A 17,253-nucleotide genomic window follows, 5' to 3' on the forward strand; every position below is an offset into this window, starting at 1 on the left:
GGATCCAGTTCTGGAATTTTTTTAATCTTAAAAAGTTTAAACTTTGTAGTATAATTTATCATAATTAATTTTTTTAAACCCTCTTGGAGTGATCCAATTTTTTTACTTTGGAAAAATAAAGGTATTACCGTAGATTCCGGATTTTAAGCCGCTACTTTTTTCCCACATTTTGAACAGCTTTGAACTTTGCGGCCAATAATCCGGAGCGGCTAATGCATTTTTTTTTCATGCCGCCTCGTAAACATTTTGCCTCGTAACAGTAGACCAATAAAATTGATGAGTAGTTCACAGAGGTCCAATGAAATTGTACGATAAATCAAGCGCACTTTCACAATTAAATTATTGTAAATCAGTCATTTGTACTCACCCTCATCAACATGGAAAACACTCGAAGCATTGTGCTACCTACCCTCTTAGTTTAAACTATATTTGTTTTCTGTACTACATCGCGGGATGCTATGACGACACACCCGGTTTCGCGGCGTCTTGTGGGAAAATGCCGTTTGCGATGAAACGGAAAGGAGGGGGGAGCGGATTCCGCGAGCGGCTTTGGATCTGAGCGAAATCTGCTTTTAAATGCCGTTTGCGATGAAACGGGACGGAGGGGGGGGAGCGGATTCCGCGAGCGGCTTTGGATCCGAGCGAACTCTGCTTTTAAGTTAAAGGTATCAATAACTTTTCCTGGTAGGCTGCAGTATATATATTTTTTACCAGTCGTTAGGAGATATTGGAATGTTGTTCAGTAAAGAAGTATACGCAACGTATATTTAAAAGTAGCCGCGTACGGGCACGGTTCGAAAAAAAGCATTTGCAATATGTATTTGTTTTTGTTACCATATGGATTTAATTAAAAGTTAAAAAAATCCTCACGTGTAATATCTTTCTGTGTAAATATCTCATATTACAACGTGGGACACCTGCGGCCGAAAATCCGGTGCGGCCTAAAATCCGGTGCGGCCTTTACATTTAAAAAAATGATTTTATTTCTAAAATTAGTGCCAGCGGCTAAAAATCAGGTGCGCTCTGTAGTCCGGAATCTACGGTAATTCTTTTTTGGATTTATTTAAAGAAGGCAGATTGATGCCTTTTGAATAATTAGTTGATAAGTATTCTCTCTCATATTCACACTTTTTACAATATCTTCAAGTTAGACATTTTTTTTACAAAAAAAAGTAATTTTCCTTGCATTTTGGAGGCTGACATGTTAGATACTATTATGAATATGAACCCCTCATTGAAAGGGTCTATTGGAAGAATTTATAATTTATTATTACAATTGGATAAGCGTTTTTTACTTAAGATTAAACAGGATTGGGAGAAGGAACTCAATTTGACTTTTATATGGGAGGATTGGACACGGATTCTGCAACTGGTTAACTCTTCTTCGATCTGTGCTAGTCATTCACTGATTCAATTTAAAATTGTACATCGTTATCATTTGATGAAGGAGAGACTTTCTACAATATTTCCCAATGTTGACAAGTATTGTGATAGATGTAAAACTGAGATAGCTACACTGACACATATGTTCTGGTCATGTTTTATATTAAAACAGTTTTGGAAGTCAGTCTTTTCGACAATTTCTAAAGCACTCAGAATCAATTTACGACCTAATAAATTGACTGTGCTTTTTGGAATAATTCCTCAAAATATCCATGGTATTTCTGTGTCTGACAAACATGTTATTGCATTTGTTACATTGATAGCTAGGAGGGCCGTCTTGTTGAAATGGAAGGATATTTCAGCTCCTACTTTATCACAATGGTTCTCTCAAGTGATGCTGTGTCTTAGCTTGGAGAAAATTAGAAGTCGAACCTTTGAACCTTTATTTGATTTTGAGAAGAGATGGGGCTGATTTGCTCGTTTATTATCATTTCAGTTAACTGATAGATTTCCTTCACGATCTAAATGTAAATTTTTTTGATATATCTTTTTTTCTTGTTGGCGGTTTGATGTTTATTTTTAGAAGCTTCTTGTATGACGCATGGCTCCGGGGTTGTACCTCCAATGCATTTCTTTTTTTTCCCCCTCACTTTTCTTGCTTAGTAGGGTTTTTTTAAATTCACAAAATTTTCAATTCTTAAGATAATTTCCTCTTTATGAGGCATTGTAAATGTTGTTACTTTGATGTACTTGTGTTATTTTTGAATAATAATAAAAAGATTTGAAAAGAAAGAAAACATTGATTGTTCATTTCCATAGATGCTGCTTGATCTGTTGCATTCCACCAGCATTTTGTGTGTATTGCTTTGGATCTTCAGCATCTGTAAACGTCCTCATGTTTATCACTGGCTAACCGTATGTTCATTTCTGGCCTTTGATGCTGTCCATTTGGAACAGGAATTCTTTTTCTTTCTTGGTGTGGTTTTCCTTCAATCCACAAAAGTGCTGGTTATCATAAATTCACCTTTGTAGGTAAGTGGCAAGAAATTAAAAAATGGGAGAGAATGTTTCAGGGCCACAAAGAAATTAAGGAGAGGAGGAATGGAATTGATACTCTTGCTCTTCTGGAAGCTAGTGTGGACTGATGAGCTGAATGCCATCCTAGATCATGAAAATAAGCTCTACTTGGTGAGTTTATGCTGGTTGATAAATAAATTGCCATTCATATTGCTGTTCATGCCTAAAGGAGGTTTCATACTCCATTGCTAAGCTAGTTAATGAACCCAGTCCATTGCAGTGATTTATATAATAGAACATCCAGATGCACTCCATCAGCTTTCAGCTTTGTGTTGGTTGTGTCAGTGAGTCTGCTGATTTGTAGAAGCTTAAGAATTTGTTTAAGTTTGTTGAAGTCATTTTGAATTCCCTTCATTTAAAAAAAAGCTGAACTTTCCTTTTTTTTTAAAAAAAAAAGCCTTTTATGGTCTTTGACAATTGCTGAAATTGTAAGTGTATGTGGGTAGAGACTGTGGGTATTGAGACTGGGTAGCAGATTGCCCAGAGTGATCCAGCTATAACATTTTTATGTCTTCAAAGCATTCCACATCTATTAAATCATAATTCGTGTTCCAAGAAATCCTTTCAATGATTCAGAATAGGGTAACTACAATCCAATAATCTTGTTTGTACTCAGGACTTCAAAGTCAAAGTAAACATATTATCAGATAATGTATATGTCACCCTTATTCTACATGTGAATAAAAAAAAACAGTAGAATTCATGAAAACAACACCTAAACAAACACTGGCAAATAATCAATATGCATAAGAAGATAAACTGTGCAAATATATATATTAAATAAGTAATACCAACAACATGAATTGTAGAGTGCTTGAAAGTGAGTCTGTATGTCATAGACATGTTGTTCAAAGTAGTGGTGATTGAAGGTAACCATGCTGGTTCAGGAGCCTGATGGTTGTGGATTATAACTTCCTGGACCTCGTGGTGTGGGATCCAAGGCTTCTGTGCTACTTGGTGATGGTGGTGATAGTACAGTAGTTTTTATTGGATTATAAGCACAGTCCAAATGCACATCTATTCAAAGAATACTGAGAGATATATTTGAAATGTGGAAGAGAAGAATTTCAAGCAATAATAAAATTTCTTTTTCTGAGTTTGTTAAAGGGCTTGCAAAATTAATAGAACTTTTATATTTTTACAGTGCCATAAATATTGTATCTATTAACATCTTTAGATTTGGGCATTGGTGACATTTGATTTTTTTATACAGTCAGCCCTCCTTATCCGCAAGGGATTGGTTCTGGGACCCCTCGCGGATACCAAAATTCGCGGATGCTCAAGTCCCTTATTCAACCTGTATCAATGCGGTGGATCTTAGGACCCAGCGGAACCCAAGACCTTATTTAACCTGTCTCATTGCGGTGGACATTAGGACCCAGCGGAAGAGATCTGAATCCACAGCGTTTCTGTTCACGAAAATAATCATGCGATTGAAAATAAAGTGGAAATAATAAAGCAATAGGAAAGAGGTGAAACGCCATCAGTCATTGGAAAAGCTTTAGGTTACGTCGGTCAACGGTTGGAACAATTTTAAAGGATAAAGTGAGAAAGGCTGTGCCCCGATGAAAGCTACGATTATTACTAAGCAACACAGTGGTTTAATTATTGGGTTTTGGGTTTTTGATCCTCCATATCAACCCAGCATGGTGGAGAGCGCACTCCATAGCGATCTGTCACTAGATCGAACGCGGGAACTTCCCAAGCCCAGCGCTGAAACATACATTCTTAAGTGTTTTATATTCATAGAAAGGTAAAATATATACTATATACGAATGCAAACGTATGACTAACTGATGCTAAATAATACCAGATGTGCCTGTTCCGACTTACTTGGTAAGAGAACTTCCGATTATTATTTTTTGATCCCGATCCACGATAACCCATGCACATCCTCCCGTGTACTTTAAATCATCTCTAGGTTACTTATAATACCTAATACAATGTAAATGCTATGTAAAATAGTTGTTATACTGCATTGTTTAGGGAATAATGACAAGAAAAAAAGTCTGTACATGCACGAACAACAAGTGCTGGAAGAGCACTTACAGGTTTTTGCGATTCGCGGTTGGTTGAATTCGCAGATGCGGAATTCACGGATAAGGAGGGCCAACTGTATTTAAACAAGTATTCATGGCAATATCTTTTTCAGTGTTCAATACGCAACAGGGACATGTAATATTGGTTTATGCTGAAAGAATTTTTAAAAAGAAACCACCTCTATTGCATTGTAAAATTTAGCTTGTATGAGAATGATTGGAAATTTTACAACTTAAATTACAAGCCAGGCTTTCGGTTTGACCATAAAATTTGGTTCCAGGGATTTAATCTGCTGAAGGCCAGATCAGTGGTGTTCAGGTCTGGGGGTCTTGTAAAGGCCAGGTCTGATCCCTAGAAGGCCATCTTGAATGCATAGTGGCAGTGCTGGATATTGAAGGATGCTGGATAGCTGTGGTGGGGCTTGAATGTTATCATGTCCTATAAAGTGAAACCAAGTGACATAGGTGACAAAAAGCTTATGCTCTCAGATGAACTCAATGCCTTTTGTGCTTGCTTTGACAGTCAAAACATGGAAGAACGTTCATGAACTCCCACAGCCCCCACTGATCTGTGATTTCAGTCTCTGAGGTTAACATGAGAGCATCCTTCAGAAGGATGAACCCATGGAAAGCTTCTGCCCAGATGGGATTCCTGGCCAAGTACAAAAGACCTGTGCTAATCAACTGGGTGGAGGGTTCACTGATATCTTTAACCTCTCATTTCCTCAGTCTGAGGTACCTACCTGCTTCAAACAGGCTTCAGTTATATCGGTGCCTAAGAAGAACATGGTAACCTGCATCAGTGACAATCGTCCAGTAGTGCTTACATCCACTGTGATGAAGTGCTTTGTGAGATTGGTGATGAAACATGTCAACTCCTGTCTGAGGTGAGACCTGGGTCTGCTCCAGTTTGTCTGCTGTCACATCAAGTCAACAGCATATGCCATTTCATTGGCTCGTCACTCAACCCTGGAACATCTGGACAACGAAGTAACATAGATCAGGATGGCACTTAATTGACTACAGCTCAGCATTCAATACTAATATCCCTTCAGAACTAAATATAAACTCCAACATCTAGGCCTCAAAACTTCCTTGTGCAATTGGATCCTCTATTTCCTCTCTTGCATACCCCAGTCTGTCAGTTCGGACTGGCAGCAGCATCTCTTCCACAGTCACTGTCAGCACAGGTGGACCACAAGGTTTTATGCTTAGCCCCCTGGATCTGCTTGCTTTATTTATGACTGTGAGCCTAAGCACAGCTCCAGTGCCATATTTAAATTTACTGATGAATCAAAGGTGGTGATGAATTAGCTTACAGGAGGGAGAATGAAAATCTGGCTGAATGGTGTCATAACAACTTCTCGCACATTGTCAGCAAAACCAAAGAGCTGGCTATTGACCATAGGAGGAGGAAACCAGAGGTCCATGGGCCAGTCCTCATCAGGCGATCAAGTGTGGAGGGTCAGCAACTTTAAATTTCTTGGTGTTATATTTTCAGGGGATCTGTCCAGCATGTAAGTGCCATTAGAAAGAAAGCATGACAGAACCTCTGCTTTCTTAGAAGTTTACGAAGTTTTGGCATTTCATCTAAAACTTTGACAAACTTCTATAGATGCGTGGCGGAGAGTATAGACTGGTTCCCTCATGACCTGATGTGGAAACACTGATGCTCTTGAATGGCCTACAAAAAGTAGTGGATACAGCCCAGTCCATCACAGGTAAAGCCCTCCCCACCATTGAGCACTGCACGAAGCACTGTTTCAGAAGAATAGCATCCATCAAGAACCTCCGCCATCTAGGTCATGCTCTCTTCTCACTCCTGCCATCAGGAACATGGTACAGGAGCTTTAGGACCCACACCAGCAGATTCAGGAACAGTTATTACCCCTTAGCTATCAGGCTTTTGAACCACAGGGGATAGCGTCACTCACCCCAAGATCAAATCTGTTCCCACAACCAATGGAATCAATTTTTAAGGACTGTTGTCTCATATTATCAATATTTATTGCCATATCTCCAGATTCCATCACTGTTCACACCATTCTCCACTCAGAACCAATTTTCCTGTCCGGAGTGTTGAATTTGCACCACTTTGCACTTGTATGTTCTTCTGTGATAGAGTTTAACTTAGTTTCCATAATTCCAGTTGTCAGGTTCACTGTATATGTTCTTGGTACTACTTTTACTATCTTTTCTACCATGCAGCCTTTTTCTGAAATTTCATCTGCAAATACATGTCTACGGCTTTCACTGTAGTCATTTGGAGTAATATTTAGACAGCAGTTGTATGGCATCCATAAGTTCTTGTAACTAGTTGACCATTTTTTATTGGGGTTCTTAGAGCTGTAAGAAATCCTGTCTCTGTAAATTTCCAAAAGCAAATCGAGAATTGGGGTAGATATTAGCTGATCTTACTACTTCTGACTCACAGGTTTCAATCAAAGCTTATAGTTCTACCTGTTGCACAGGGGTACCAGGAGCTATACTTCCTGATGCAAGTACTTCAGTTCCATAAACAACCATTCAAATTTCCTCTCAATTGCTGAGGAGCCATCAGCATATAGAATCTGATTATTGTCAGAGTGGTAATCACCAGGATGCTGCTGTTCTCCGTGTTCTTGAATTAAGGCTGTCATCATGTGTTTCTCTTTAACATAGAGAGAATGTTTTACCAGTCAGGGATTTTAAAGGCAGTTATGGTAAACAATGTCAGCTTTAAAGTTTGAAACACTTTCTGTTTTATAACAGTCACAGCGTCATCTGAGCACTTACTGTTCTTCAGCTGACTGTTGAGTGATTGAACAATAGTTGATGTATCTTCCACTAGCTTGTCAATACTTTGATCAATAATAGTTTCATCTTCAGGTCCTGCGTCTTCACTTCCATGGTCTTTATTGGAGCAATCTCTGACATTGCTGTCAATTTTATTGTTTCAATACTGTCATCCTCACTTGAGTGGTAGGGGATGATGTAGAGTCCATGTCGTGGCTATCCTGTAATTCCTTGGAGTTCAAATGGCGTCATTATGTTAAATGACTGTCCTATGTAGTCTGTAATTCTCCGGAGTTTGCATGGTGCCTCTGTGTTGGTAGACTGTCTGATGTTTCCCAGGGTGAAGCTTCAGAAATGGGTGTTTCCCTGGGCAGAGTGCCAACAATACTAATGTCACTGGAAGCATTACCAGCAGGTTGTCCTCTTGAAGTTGTGACTGTGCTTTCTTACAATGTTTCAGTTTGTTTCTAAGCTCCAAACAATCTAATTCGATTGAATTAAAAATGAGATTCTACAGATGTTGGATGTCCAGAGCAACACACAAACACAAGTTATTCCAGCATTTTGGGTTTGTGACTTCGATTGAATTATCGTGTTGTACTTTCGTTCGTTTGGTTAATACAGATATTTTTCTTTAGAATGTTTATTGTCACTATCATGCTGTTTTTGTAGTTCATCTCAAGTTTCATGTTTCTTTCAATTTGTAAAAGACTTTACTTGTCCCATTAATTACTGACACATTCGATTAAACCAACCATGCAGTCTTATCTCAAAATCAGTGGTAGCCATTTTCCAGATCTTAATACACTTAAAATTGTTGGTATTTTTCGTCCAGACTTCTTCATAGATTTTTATCCAATTGAGATGTTTTATTCAAGTAAGAGTTCTTGGGTTTCACAGCTTGGACCATTTTTTTTCAATTCTATCTTGATTCATACATTTTAACCACTTTGACTGTGATCTACAAATATTAATTGTTTGCAGCTGAAATTTTAACTGATTGTCCTGCAACCTGAATGTATTTTTTTTCCTGTGTGCTTCACTAACATGCACATAAGTTTTCTCACTCACTTCTCTGGCTTGCCCAAATTTATTATCTTTCTATCCATGCTCCGCTGCTTACATATGGATTTAATTTTTGCTGCTCGACTGGTTTGCGTATTTAGTCTGCACTTCCAGTTTTGGATGTGGCTCTACCAGGTTCCGTTTTTTTTAAACAGATAGCAACTCAGCAGTCCTTAATCCTAACAAACACCCACCCAATGTTCAAAGCCAGAATTTGTTTTTCTTCCAAACAATAGAGGAACATAAGAGGAAGTTCTTGTCCCTTTGTATTCTCTGATTGTGCTGCATTGGGGAAGCTGAAACTTTGGTCATTGCATGGTTCTATGTAATTGCGAAAGGAATTTGCATACTTCGTGCAAAATATTGGGCTAACCCATTACTCTGTTCAGGCTTTGTGATACCATCGTAAATATCCTTGAGCCGCTGCCTTTTCACTGCTCAGTTATTCTTAACTCGGTCATTGATAGTAGAACTTGTGCATGCTTATCTACAAAGTACTTTGGACCTATGTTTTCTGCTTTTCCTTTTCAACATTTCTGTCAAATCATGAATGTTCACTGTTCATGATATCATGCTTTTCACATTGTTATTTAATCCTCTTCATTTAAGAGAAATATGGGATTATAATGTAGACAAAACTGGTGTTTATACCAGAGGCTGCTATCCATAAGTATTTTAATAGTTAAAATACTTAACAGATTCATTCTTCAAGAGGGGGTTAGTTTGTAAATTTCAGTGTTTTGAAATCTGAGATAAAAACAGGAAATGCTGAGTAAGCTAGGAAACATCCCCTTCACATCTGATTCATGAAGTATTCATCAGTAAGTTTCTGAATTTTAAGAGAATGGAGATATTTGAATACTGCAGGAAAATTATTGTGGTAGAAGATCAGCCACAATCATGACCAAATGGACAGCTTCTCATTTTTGTAAAGTCGGGTGCATTGCCACTTTTGTTCAGTCTGTGCCCACCCTATCAGAGACATTCCTGTTATTCTCTGTATCTGTGTCCCTTCTCTGAAACAATGTTTTTAAAAATTTCTCCATTCCTGATGAAGGGTAATTATTTTGAATCCTTTGATTCTGTTTCCCCCTCTTGTATTCATTGATTGTGAAATCCAAACCACTACTGAATATTTTTTAAGTAGTCCAAAAAGTCATAATCTGCTTGAGCTTTTCTGTCTTCTGTACTGATTTGATGAATAAATTATTTTGGTCATTTGTAGTGTTTGGTACATGATTTCTCAATAATTTGCTGCTGTCCGGAAATCTGTAGAACATTCTACCAATTCCTTATACTTCTCACTTCTACAAAATACCCTCTGAATGTGTACACTATCTAAATTTATGAAATCTTGTAATTTATATTACTGCAATACTTAATCCAGTTTGACATGCTTTGTTGCTCTACTTTGGAATGCTTCTCCACAGTGTCATTTCAGTGAAGTAAAAAGTGAGATTAGGGACTTGATTCACCTTTCTGACGATTGCAGCCAGTGTGCATTTTCATTGTTTTCTGCTTACCATCTAGCAACAAATTTTTACTAAGCAGATACCCTGGTTATTTTAAAGCTGTGTGTTTTTTTTTGCACTTCTATTACAGTCTCTTATTCCTTGTTTTTTTTTCTATCCCTCTATTGCTGATTTCCTTTCCATTCAGATCACTATTTCCCAATTTTATGTTCCTTCGTTAAGATCTTTTATCCAGAGTATTAAGGTCTGATTTATACCTAATTAATATTACACAGACTAAAACTTGGGACTCTTTTTGTTCAGATTCTAATTAGGGAGCTGTTTTCACCCTTAAAGTGTGTGTGGGGTTTGCATGTTCTCCCTGTAATCACACGCCCCTCTCAGTTTGGAGTTCCTTTGTATGACAAGCATGTGTTGGTTGATAAGTTGGGTACTTTAAATTATCAGCTATTATAGGTGGGTATTGGGACAATTGAGAGAAATTAATGAGGTATGTGAAAAAAGAATAGGTAGCTGGGAAAGAAGTATAGGGATTGATGGAAGTTCTGAGAACTGGCATAGACTCAGTGGATAGTGGCCTCATGTGCCATGACATAATGAGAGGTGAAGGTATGACTATATTTATTAAATAATTACTATTTTGTTTAATTATCCAACTTGGGAATGACTGGTGTTTAATATGGTTAAAACCTCTAAAGTTGGTGAACAAACTTGACATTTAAATTCTCTAATGCAAAAGCTACATGTTGCCAATATTTGCAATGACATTTTCTGAGAATACTTTGAATACAGAGATGTATTTAGGGAAGTCAGAAACATTTTTTTCATTTGGTTGAATTTGAAAAATATTCCAGTATACTTTAAAGAAAATGGAATTTTTTAAAACTGAAATTGTCTGTTCAGACACAGGACAAGATGCGACAAACTCAGCATGGCTTCCTTAAGGGAAAACTTTGCCTGACAAACCTGTTGGAATTCTTTGAGGAGATTAGATGTAGAATAAATAAAAGGGATACAGTGGAAGTTGTACATTTGGACTTTCAGAAGGCCTTTGACAAGGTGCCACACATGAGACTGCTTACCAAGTTAAAGAGCACATGGTATTACAGGAAAGTTACTAATGTGGTTAGAGCTTGGCTGATTAGTAGGAGGCAGCGAGTGGGAATAAAAGGATCTTTTCCTGGTTGGCTGCCAGTGACCAGTGTTGTTCTGCAGGTGTCTGTGTTGGGACCACTTCTTTTTATGTCAGTGATTTAGATGATGAAATAGATGGCTTTGTTGCCAAGTTTGCAGATGATACAAAGGTTGGTGGAAGGGCAGGTAGTGTTGAGGAAATGGGTAGGATGCAGAAGGACTTAGACAGATTAGGAGAATGGGCAAGAAAGTGACAAATGAAATACAATGTTGGAAAATGCATGGTCATGCACTTTGGTAATAGAAATAAATGTGCAGACTGTTTTCTAAAGGGGGAGAAAATATCTGGGATGCAAAGGGACTTGGGAGTCCTTGTGCAGAACGTTCTAAAGTTTAACTTGCAGGTGGAGTCCGTGGTGAGGAAGAGGAATGCAATGTTGGTATTCATTTCAAGAGGTCTAGAATACAAGAACAAGGATGTGATGCTGAGGCTTTATAAGGCACTGGTAGGCCTCAAGTATTGTGAATAGGTTTTGGCTGCTCATCTAAGAAAAGATATGCTGGCATTGGAGAGGGTTCAGAGGAGTTCACAAGAATGTTTCTAGTAATGAAAGGGTTATAGAGAACATAGAACATCGAATAGTACAGCACGTTACAGGCCCTTCGGCCCTCAAACCCTGCCTCCCATATAACCCCCCACCTTAAATTCCTCCATATACCTGTCCAGTAGTCTCTTAAACTTCACTAGTGTATCTGCCTCCACCACTGACTCAGGCAGTGCATTCCACACACCAACCACTCTCTGAGTGAAAAACCTTCCTCTAATATCCCCTTGAACTTCCCTCCCCTTACCTCAAAGCCATGTCCTCTTGTACTGAGCAGTGGTGTCCTGGGGAAGAGGCACTGGCTGTCCACTCTGTCTATTCCTCTTAATATCTTGTACACCTCTATCATGTCTCCTCTCATCCTCCTTCTCTCCAAAGAGTAAAGCCCTAGCTCCCTTAATCCCTGATCATAATCCATACTTTCTAAACCAGGCAGCATCCTGGTAAATCTCCTCTGTACCCTTTCCAATACTTCCACATCCTTCCTATAGTGAGGCGACCAGAACTGGACACGGTGCTCCAAGTGTGGCCTAACCAGAGTTTTATAGTTTTATCATAAGGAATGTTTGGCTCTGGGTCTGTACTAACTGGAATGTAGAAGGATGGGGGTGGGGGGGATCTCATTGATATTAAAAGGCCTAGCCACAGTATATGTGGAAAGGATGCTTCCCATGTTGGGGGTGTCTTGAAGAAGAGGGCACTGCCTCAAGATGTCCATTTAAAACATCCCATTTAAAAGATGTGGAGAAATTTCTTTAGCCAGAGGGTGGTGAATTTGTGAAATTTATTACCACAGGCAGCTGTGGAGGCCATGTTGTTGGGTGTATTTAAGGCAGAGCTTGATAGGTAACAACACACACAGAATGCTGGTGGAACACAGCAGACCAGGCAGCATCTATAGGAAGAAGCCCTGTTGACGTTTCGGGCTGAGACCCTTCGTCAGGACTAACTGAATGGAGAGATACTAAGAGATTTGAAAGTAGTGGGGGGGGGGGGGGGCGGGGGGAAGAAATGTGAAATGATAGGAGAAGACCGGAGGGGGTGGGATGAAGCTAAGAGCTGGAAAGGTGATTGGCGAAAGTGATACAGAGCTGGAGAAGGGAAAGGATCATAGGACAGGAGAAAGCAGGACGGGGGATACCAGAGAAAGCAGGATCTCCCAGTGGCCACACATTTTAATTCCACATCCCATTCCCATTCTGATATGTCTATCCATGACCTCCTCTACTGTCAAGACGAATCCACACTCGGGTTGGAGGAACAACACCTTATATACTGGCTGGGTAGCCTCCAACCTGATGGAATGAACATTGACTTCTCTAACTTAATGCCCCTCCTCCCCTTCTTACCCCATCCCTGACATATTTAGTTGTTTGTTTTTTTTACTCTCTCTCTGCCCATCACCCTGCCTGTTCTCCATCTCCCTCTGGTGCTCCCCCCCTCCACCTTTCTTTCTCCCAAGGCCTCCCGTCCCATGATCCTTTCCCTTCTCCAGCTCTGTATCACTTTCACCAATCACCTTTCCAGCTCTTAGCTTCATTCCACCCCCTCCGGTCTTCTCCTATCATTTCGCATTTCCCCCTCCCCCCACTACTTTCAAATCTCTTACTATCTTTCCTTTCAGTTAGTCCTGACGAAGGGTCTCGGCCCGAAACGTCGACAGTGCTTCTCCCTATAGATGCTGCCTGGCCTGCTGTGTTCCACCAGCATTTTGTGTGTGTTGTTGTTTGAATTTCCAGCATCTGCAGATTTCCTCCTGTTAGAGCTTGATAGGTTCTTGATTGGACGTGGCACCAAAGGTTATGGGGAGAAGGCTGGGGTTGAGGAGGGGAAATAAGATCAGCCATGATTGAAATGCGGAGCAAACTTGAGGGTCAACTGGCCTAATTCTGCTCCTATGCCTTGCTTGTATGGTCTTATGGCTGGATTGAGAATGGAAGAAAAAATTAAGTTAATTATTGTGGGTAGTTATTACAGTGAAAGAGCAAAAAAAAAAATCCAGATGGCTAGACTTTATTGGTGGAAATGAAGAACAGACTGTTTAATTAGATCAAAAGGTTCTGTACTGCCCGTCTAAAATCTGCAAGTAAGAATACTGGCATTAATGTAAAGCATCTTCAAAGTTGCCTTCAGCACAAAAACAATTGAGTCAAATTATCCATGTCTTCATGGTGTACATGCTTGCCATAAGCTCCCTTTCAATCACTTCATTTGAATCCCATATCAGATTCTAGTTGCATTTAAATTATTCTTGTTGCAAATTGTATGTTGTAACACACAAAAAATGCTGGAGGAAGTCTGTAGGCAGCATCTATGGGGGGGGGGAAGTACAGTTGATGTTTTGGGGCTGTTCAATGGTCTTGCAACAGCAGGATACAGCTACACTTGAGCATGATAGTGTGTTTTTGTGTATTCTGCTCAATGACGGGGAAAGAAGAGATAATTTTAGATGTATTTGAATTGTTTGTCAAGACATTAAAAGGGTAGTGGTTGATCTGATCTAGCACAAGAGGAGCAGTATGTAGAATTAGAAAAGCATACTGGTACGTTACAGGGTGTTTTACATACTGTCTCCATAGATCAACAATTCAGTCGTGGGAAGAAATAAGGAATAATGGATGAAAGCAGCATTCAGGGAATTAAGTTTGAGTTATATAACCACCACAAAAGAGTCCCGGTAATGTTCTAAAATGTGAATTATGTATTTAACATTCATTACTTAAAAGTGACCTAACCCTTGATCAGTTGGCTATTAAATATTGATTGTTAGATTCTCAGGAGGTGGAGTGGGGGAGAATGAGATCAAGTGCTTGCTGCAGATTTGTTGAGATTTCAGCAAAGAAAATGTGCAAATGAAGCCTGAAGTTGCAACTGTCAATCAGCTGAACTCTTGAAAGATTTCTGGAACATACCATTCAGCTAGTTAGTTAATTGTTTCAGTTATAGTTGAAGTTTAAAGGCATATTTTGTGGTGGTTGTTTTGTAATTGTGATGCATCAATGTGAATGTACCAATTCATTATCAAAGTTTCCTGTTGAAATGTATAGCTACCTGAAATTTCCTTTTATAGAAAGGAAAATTTGGGAAAATAATGAGGCTACAAATTCATTGGATGCTTGCTATTGTACTACCAACTTTTTTTAATTTTCTTATAGACCTTCACAAACTCTTCTAATCTTTGGATCCCTTCATCTGGGTGGGAAGAACGATACCTGGAGGTACTATTGTAGTGTTTGTGTTTGTGTATGTGTGTGTATATGTATATATATATATATATATGTAAATAAAAAAGTATAGTATTTACGTATGTAAAAAGCTTGGTGTACATTTTAAAGGGAGTCTGTGCACACATCTTAATCTTTTCCATCATAAATTATAATAAGAATGTTCTCAACAGGATTTTTATTCTTAATCGTACTTCATAGGTGGAGTTGCTGCCATGGCACTAGTGCCTGGCGAATAAGTTTACAAGGAAATTTCAGTGGGCAAGTATTTGTCAGAAGCTTTACTATAAAAAGTGCGATGAATTTCATCTGTGTATGGATGCACCAAGTTCCCTTTATCCTTTCCCCCTTGTCTTGACACAGGGGTGTCCATCAGAAATAAATAAATTATATTTGTATTTTACTGGTAATATAACGCAAACCTTTTATTCTGTAATACACACGTGTTTGCAAGATGCTCTGCCATTGTATTTGTGTTCATCTTTCTTTCCTCTCTCCCTCTTCTCTCTTCTCCACCCATCCATTGTCCCCCACACATTTGCCTTGGGTATTTTGTTCATAAATGAAATGTACATGTCTTTAGTAGAGTCAGCATTTATTGAGTATATCTGCATCCACTTGACAAGGTAACTTTCCATTTTAAATTACACTTGGAGAAAGTACTCCCAAGAACCTACTGGGTAGTGATTTCTATCATCTTTGACTCAGTGGAGTGAAGAAGCAATAGTGCAAGTCAGTGTACGTCACCCCAGGAAATGCTGGAGAAAAACTCTGCCTTGGCGATCCACCCTGCCCACATGATGGGGGAAAATCTGAGGGTATTTTGTTATTAATGTAATGGCTTAACTAACTCAGTCTGAAGATTGTTTCTGAAGATTTCTGGTTTGGTAAACTATGTCATGCAGTAGAGAAGTGCAAGTTTGAGTTTTCAGTTGATATTATTTGGAAGATTGATACAAAGACATTTCAATTTAGATTTCTGATTGTGTCTGAAACTTCAATATTTTTGATTGTTGTTGACATAGACTTATTATGATGATCTCGTAGAGGGATAAAATAAAGTGTTCAGGAACACCTGTTCAATAACTATGACTGCCATTTGTGGCTGGGCATCAAGGGCATTGCGGATGATGCAAGGAAAAACATCGTTGACTGCACCAGTGCACCCTGACACTCTAAACAACTTTTATGCATGCTTTGAGACATGCAGCACATATCTCAGCACATGTCCCATGAAAGCTAGATGAGCAGCCACTGTGAACAGCAGCAGAAGTGAGGTCTCTACAGAGAGTATGACGGTCAGGCCAGACATCCTGGGCAGAGTACTGTGGAAGTGTTCACACCAGCTCACTGACATTATCATGGACATCTTCAGCACTTCATTCATCCAGGCTGTTGACCTCGCATGCTTCAAATCAGCAACCATCACCCCTGTACCAAAGGACTCTACACCTTCAGAACTAAATGACTACTGTCCAGTGACACTGCCAATCATTATGAAGTGCTTTGAACAGCTGATAATGGCATATACCAAAAACTCCATTCCTGCCTCTTTGAACACTCACTAATATGCTTACCAACAGAACTACTGTATGGCAGATGCCATTGTATCTCATGCAGCTGGTCCTGACACCTAGGAAACAAGGACACTTATCAGAACTCATGTCTGCATACCTCAGCTTAGTTTTATCCTCCTTGGTTCAATCCCTTCAACCTACATCTGTGACACTTCACACACTCTTGATCTTTTCAATGATTTCAAGTTCCCTGGCCCTAAGCATATTTTCACCATGGATGCCCAGTCCCTATACACCTCTATGCCCCACCAGGAAGGCCTCAAACTTTCCATTGCTTCCTGCATGCCAGTTCCAGTCCATCACCATTCTCCTCCATCTGGTGGAACTTATCCTCACTCTCAATAACTTCTCCTTTGGCTCCTCCCACTTCCTTCCTACTAAAGGTGTAGCCATGGGTACTTGCATGGGTTCCAGCTATGCCTGCCTTTTTGTTAGCTATGTGGAACAGTCTATGTTCCAAGCCTACACTGGTGTTACTCCCTCAATTTTCTTCTGCTACATCGACTGTATTGGTGCTACTTCTTGCACCCATGCAGAGCTTGTTTACATCATCAACTTTACCTCCAACTTGATCTCTTTCTATCTCTAGAGACAGCTTATCTACTGATATCTATTATAAACCCACTGATTTTCACAGTTACCTGAACTATACCTCTTCCCACCTTATTAGTTGTAAAGATGTCATCTCCTTCTCTCAATTCCTCCGTCTCCACTGGCTCAGCTCTCAGGATGAGGCTTTTCATTCCAGAACAAACATGTCCTCCTCCAAAGAGAGGGCCTTTCCTTCCTCTACCTTTAATGCTGCCCTCAACTGCACCTCTTCCATTTTATGCATGTCTGCCCTCACCCCATCCGCCCGCCACCCCACCAGTGATAGTGTTCCTCTTGTCCTCTCCTACCAC

The 17,253-nt window shown here is 39.5% G+C and overlaps 1 protein-coding gene across 3 annotated transcripts in view; it reads left to right on the top strand.

Annotated features, from left to right (window-relative positions):
- Nucleotides 1-17,253, top strand: part of pde7a (phosphodiesterase 7A) — a 134,925-nt gene that overhangs the window by 26,211 nt on the left and 91,461 nt on the right. For 2 of the 3 annotated variants that reach the window (XM_073041515.1, XM_073041496.1), the window contains one exon: nucleotides 14,706-14,768. The exons of the other annotated variant lie outside the window; for it this stretch is intronic. In XM_073041515.1, coding sequence (XP_072897616.1) covers nucleotides 14,706-14,768 — 63 coding nt within the window. The remainder of the gene's footprint in view (nucleotides 1-14,705; nucleotides 14,769-17,253) is intronic. 3 annotated transcript variants of the gene reach the window in all.

This window comes from Hemitrygon akajei, chromosome 1 (genome assembly GCF_048418815.1).
Source record: "Hemitrygon akajei chromosome 1, sHemAka1.3, whole genome shotgun sequence".
Lineage (NCBI taxonomy): Eukaryota > Metazoa > Chordata > Chondrichthyes > Myliobatiformes > Dasyatidae > Hemitrygon > Hemitrygon akajei.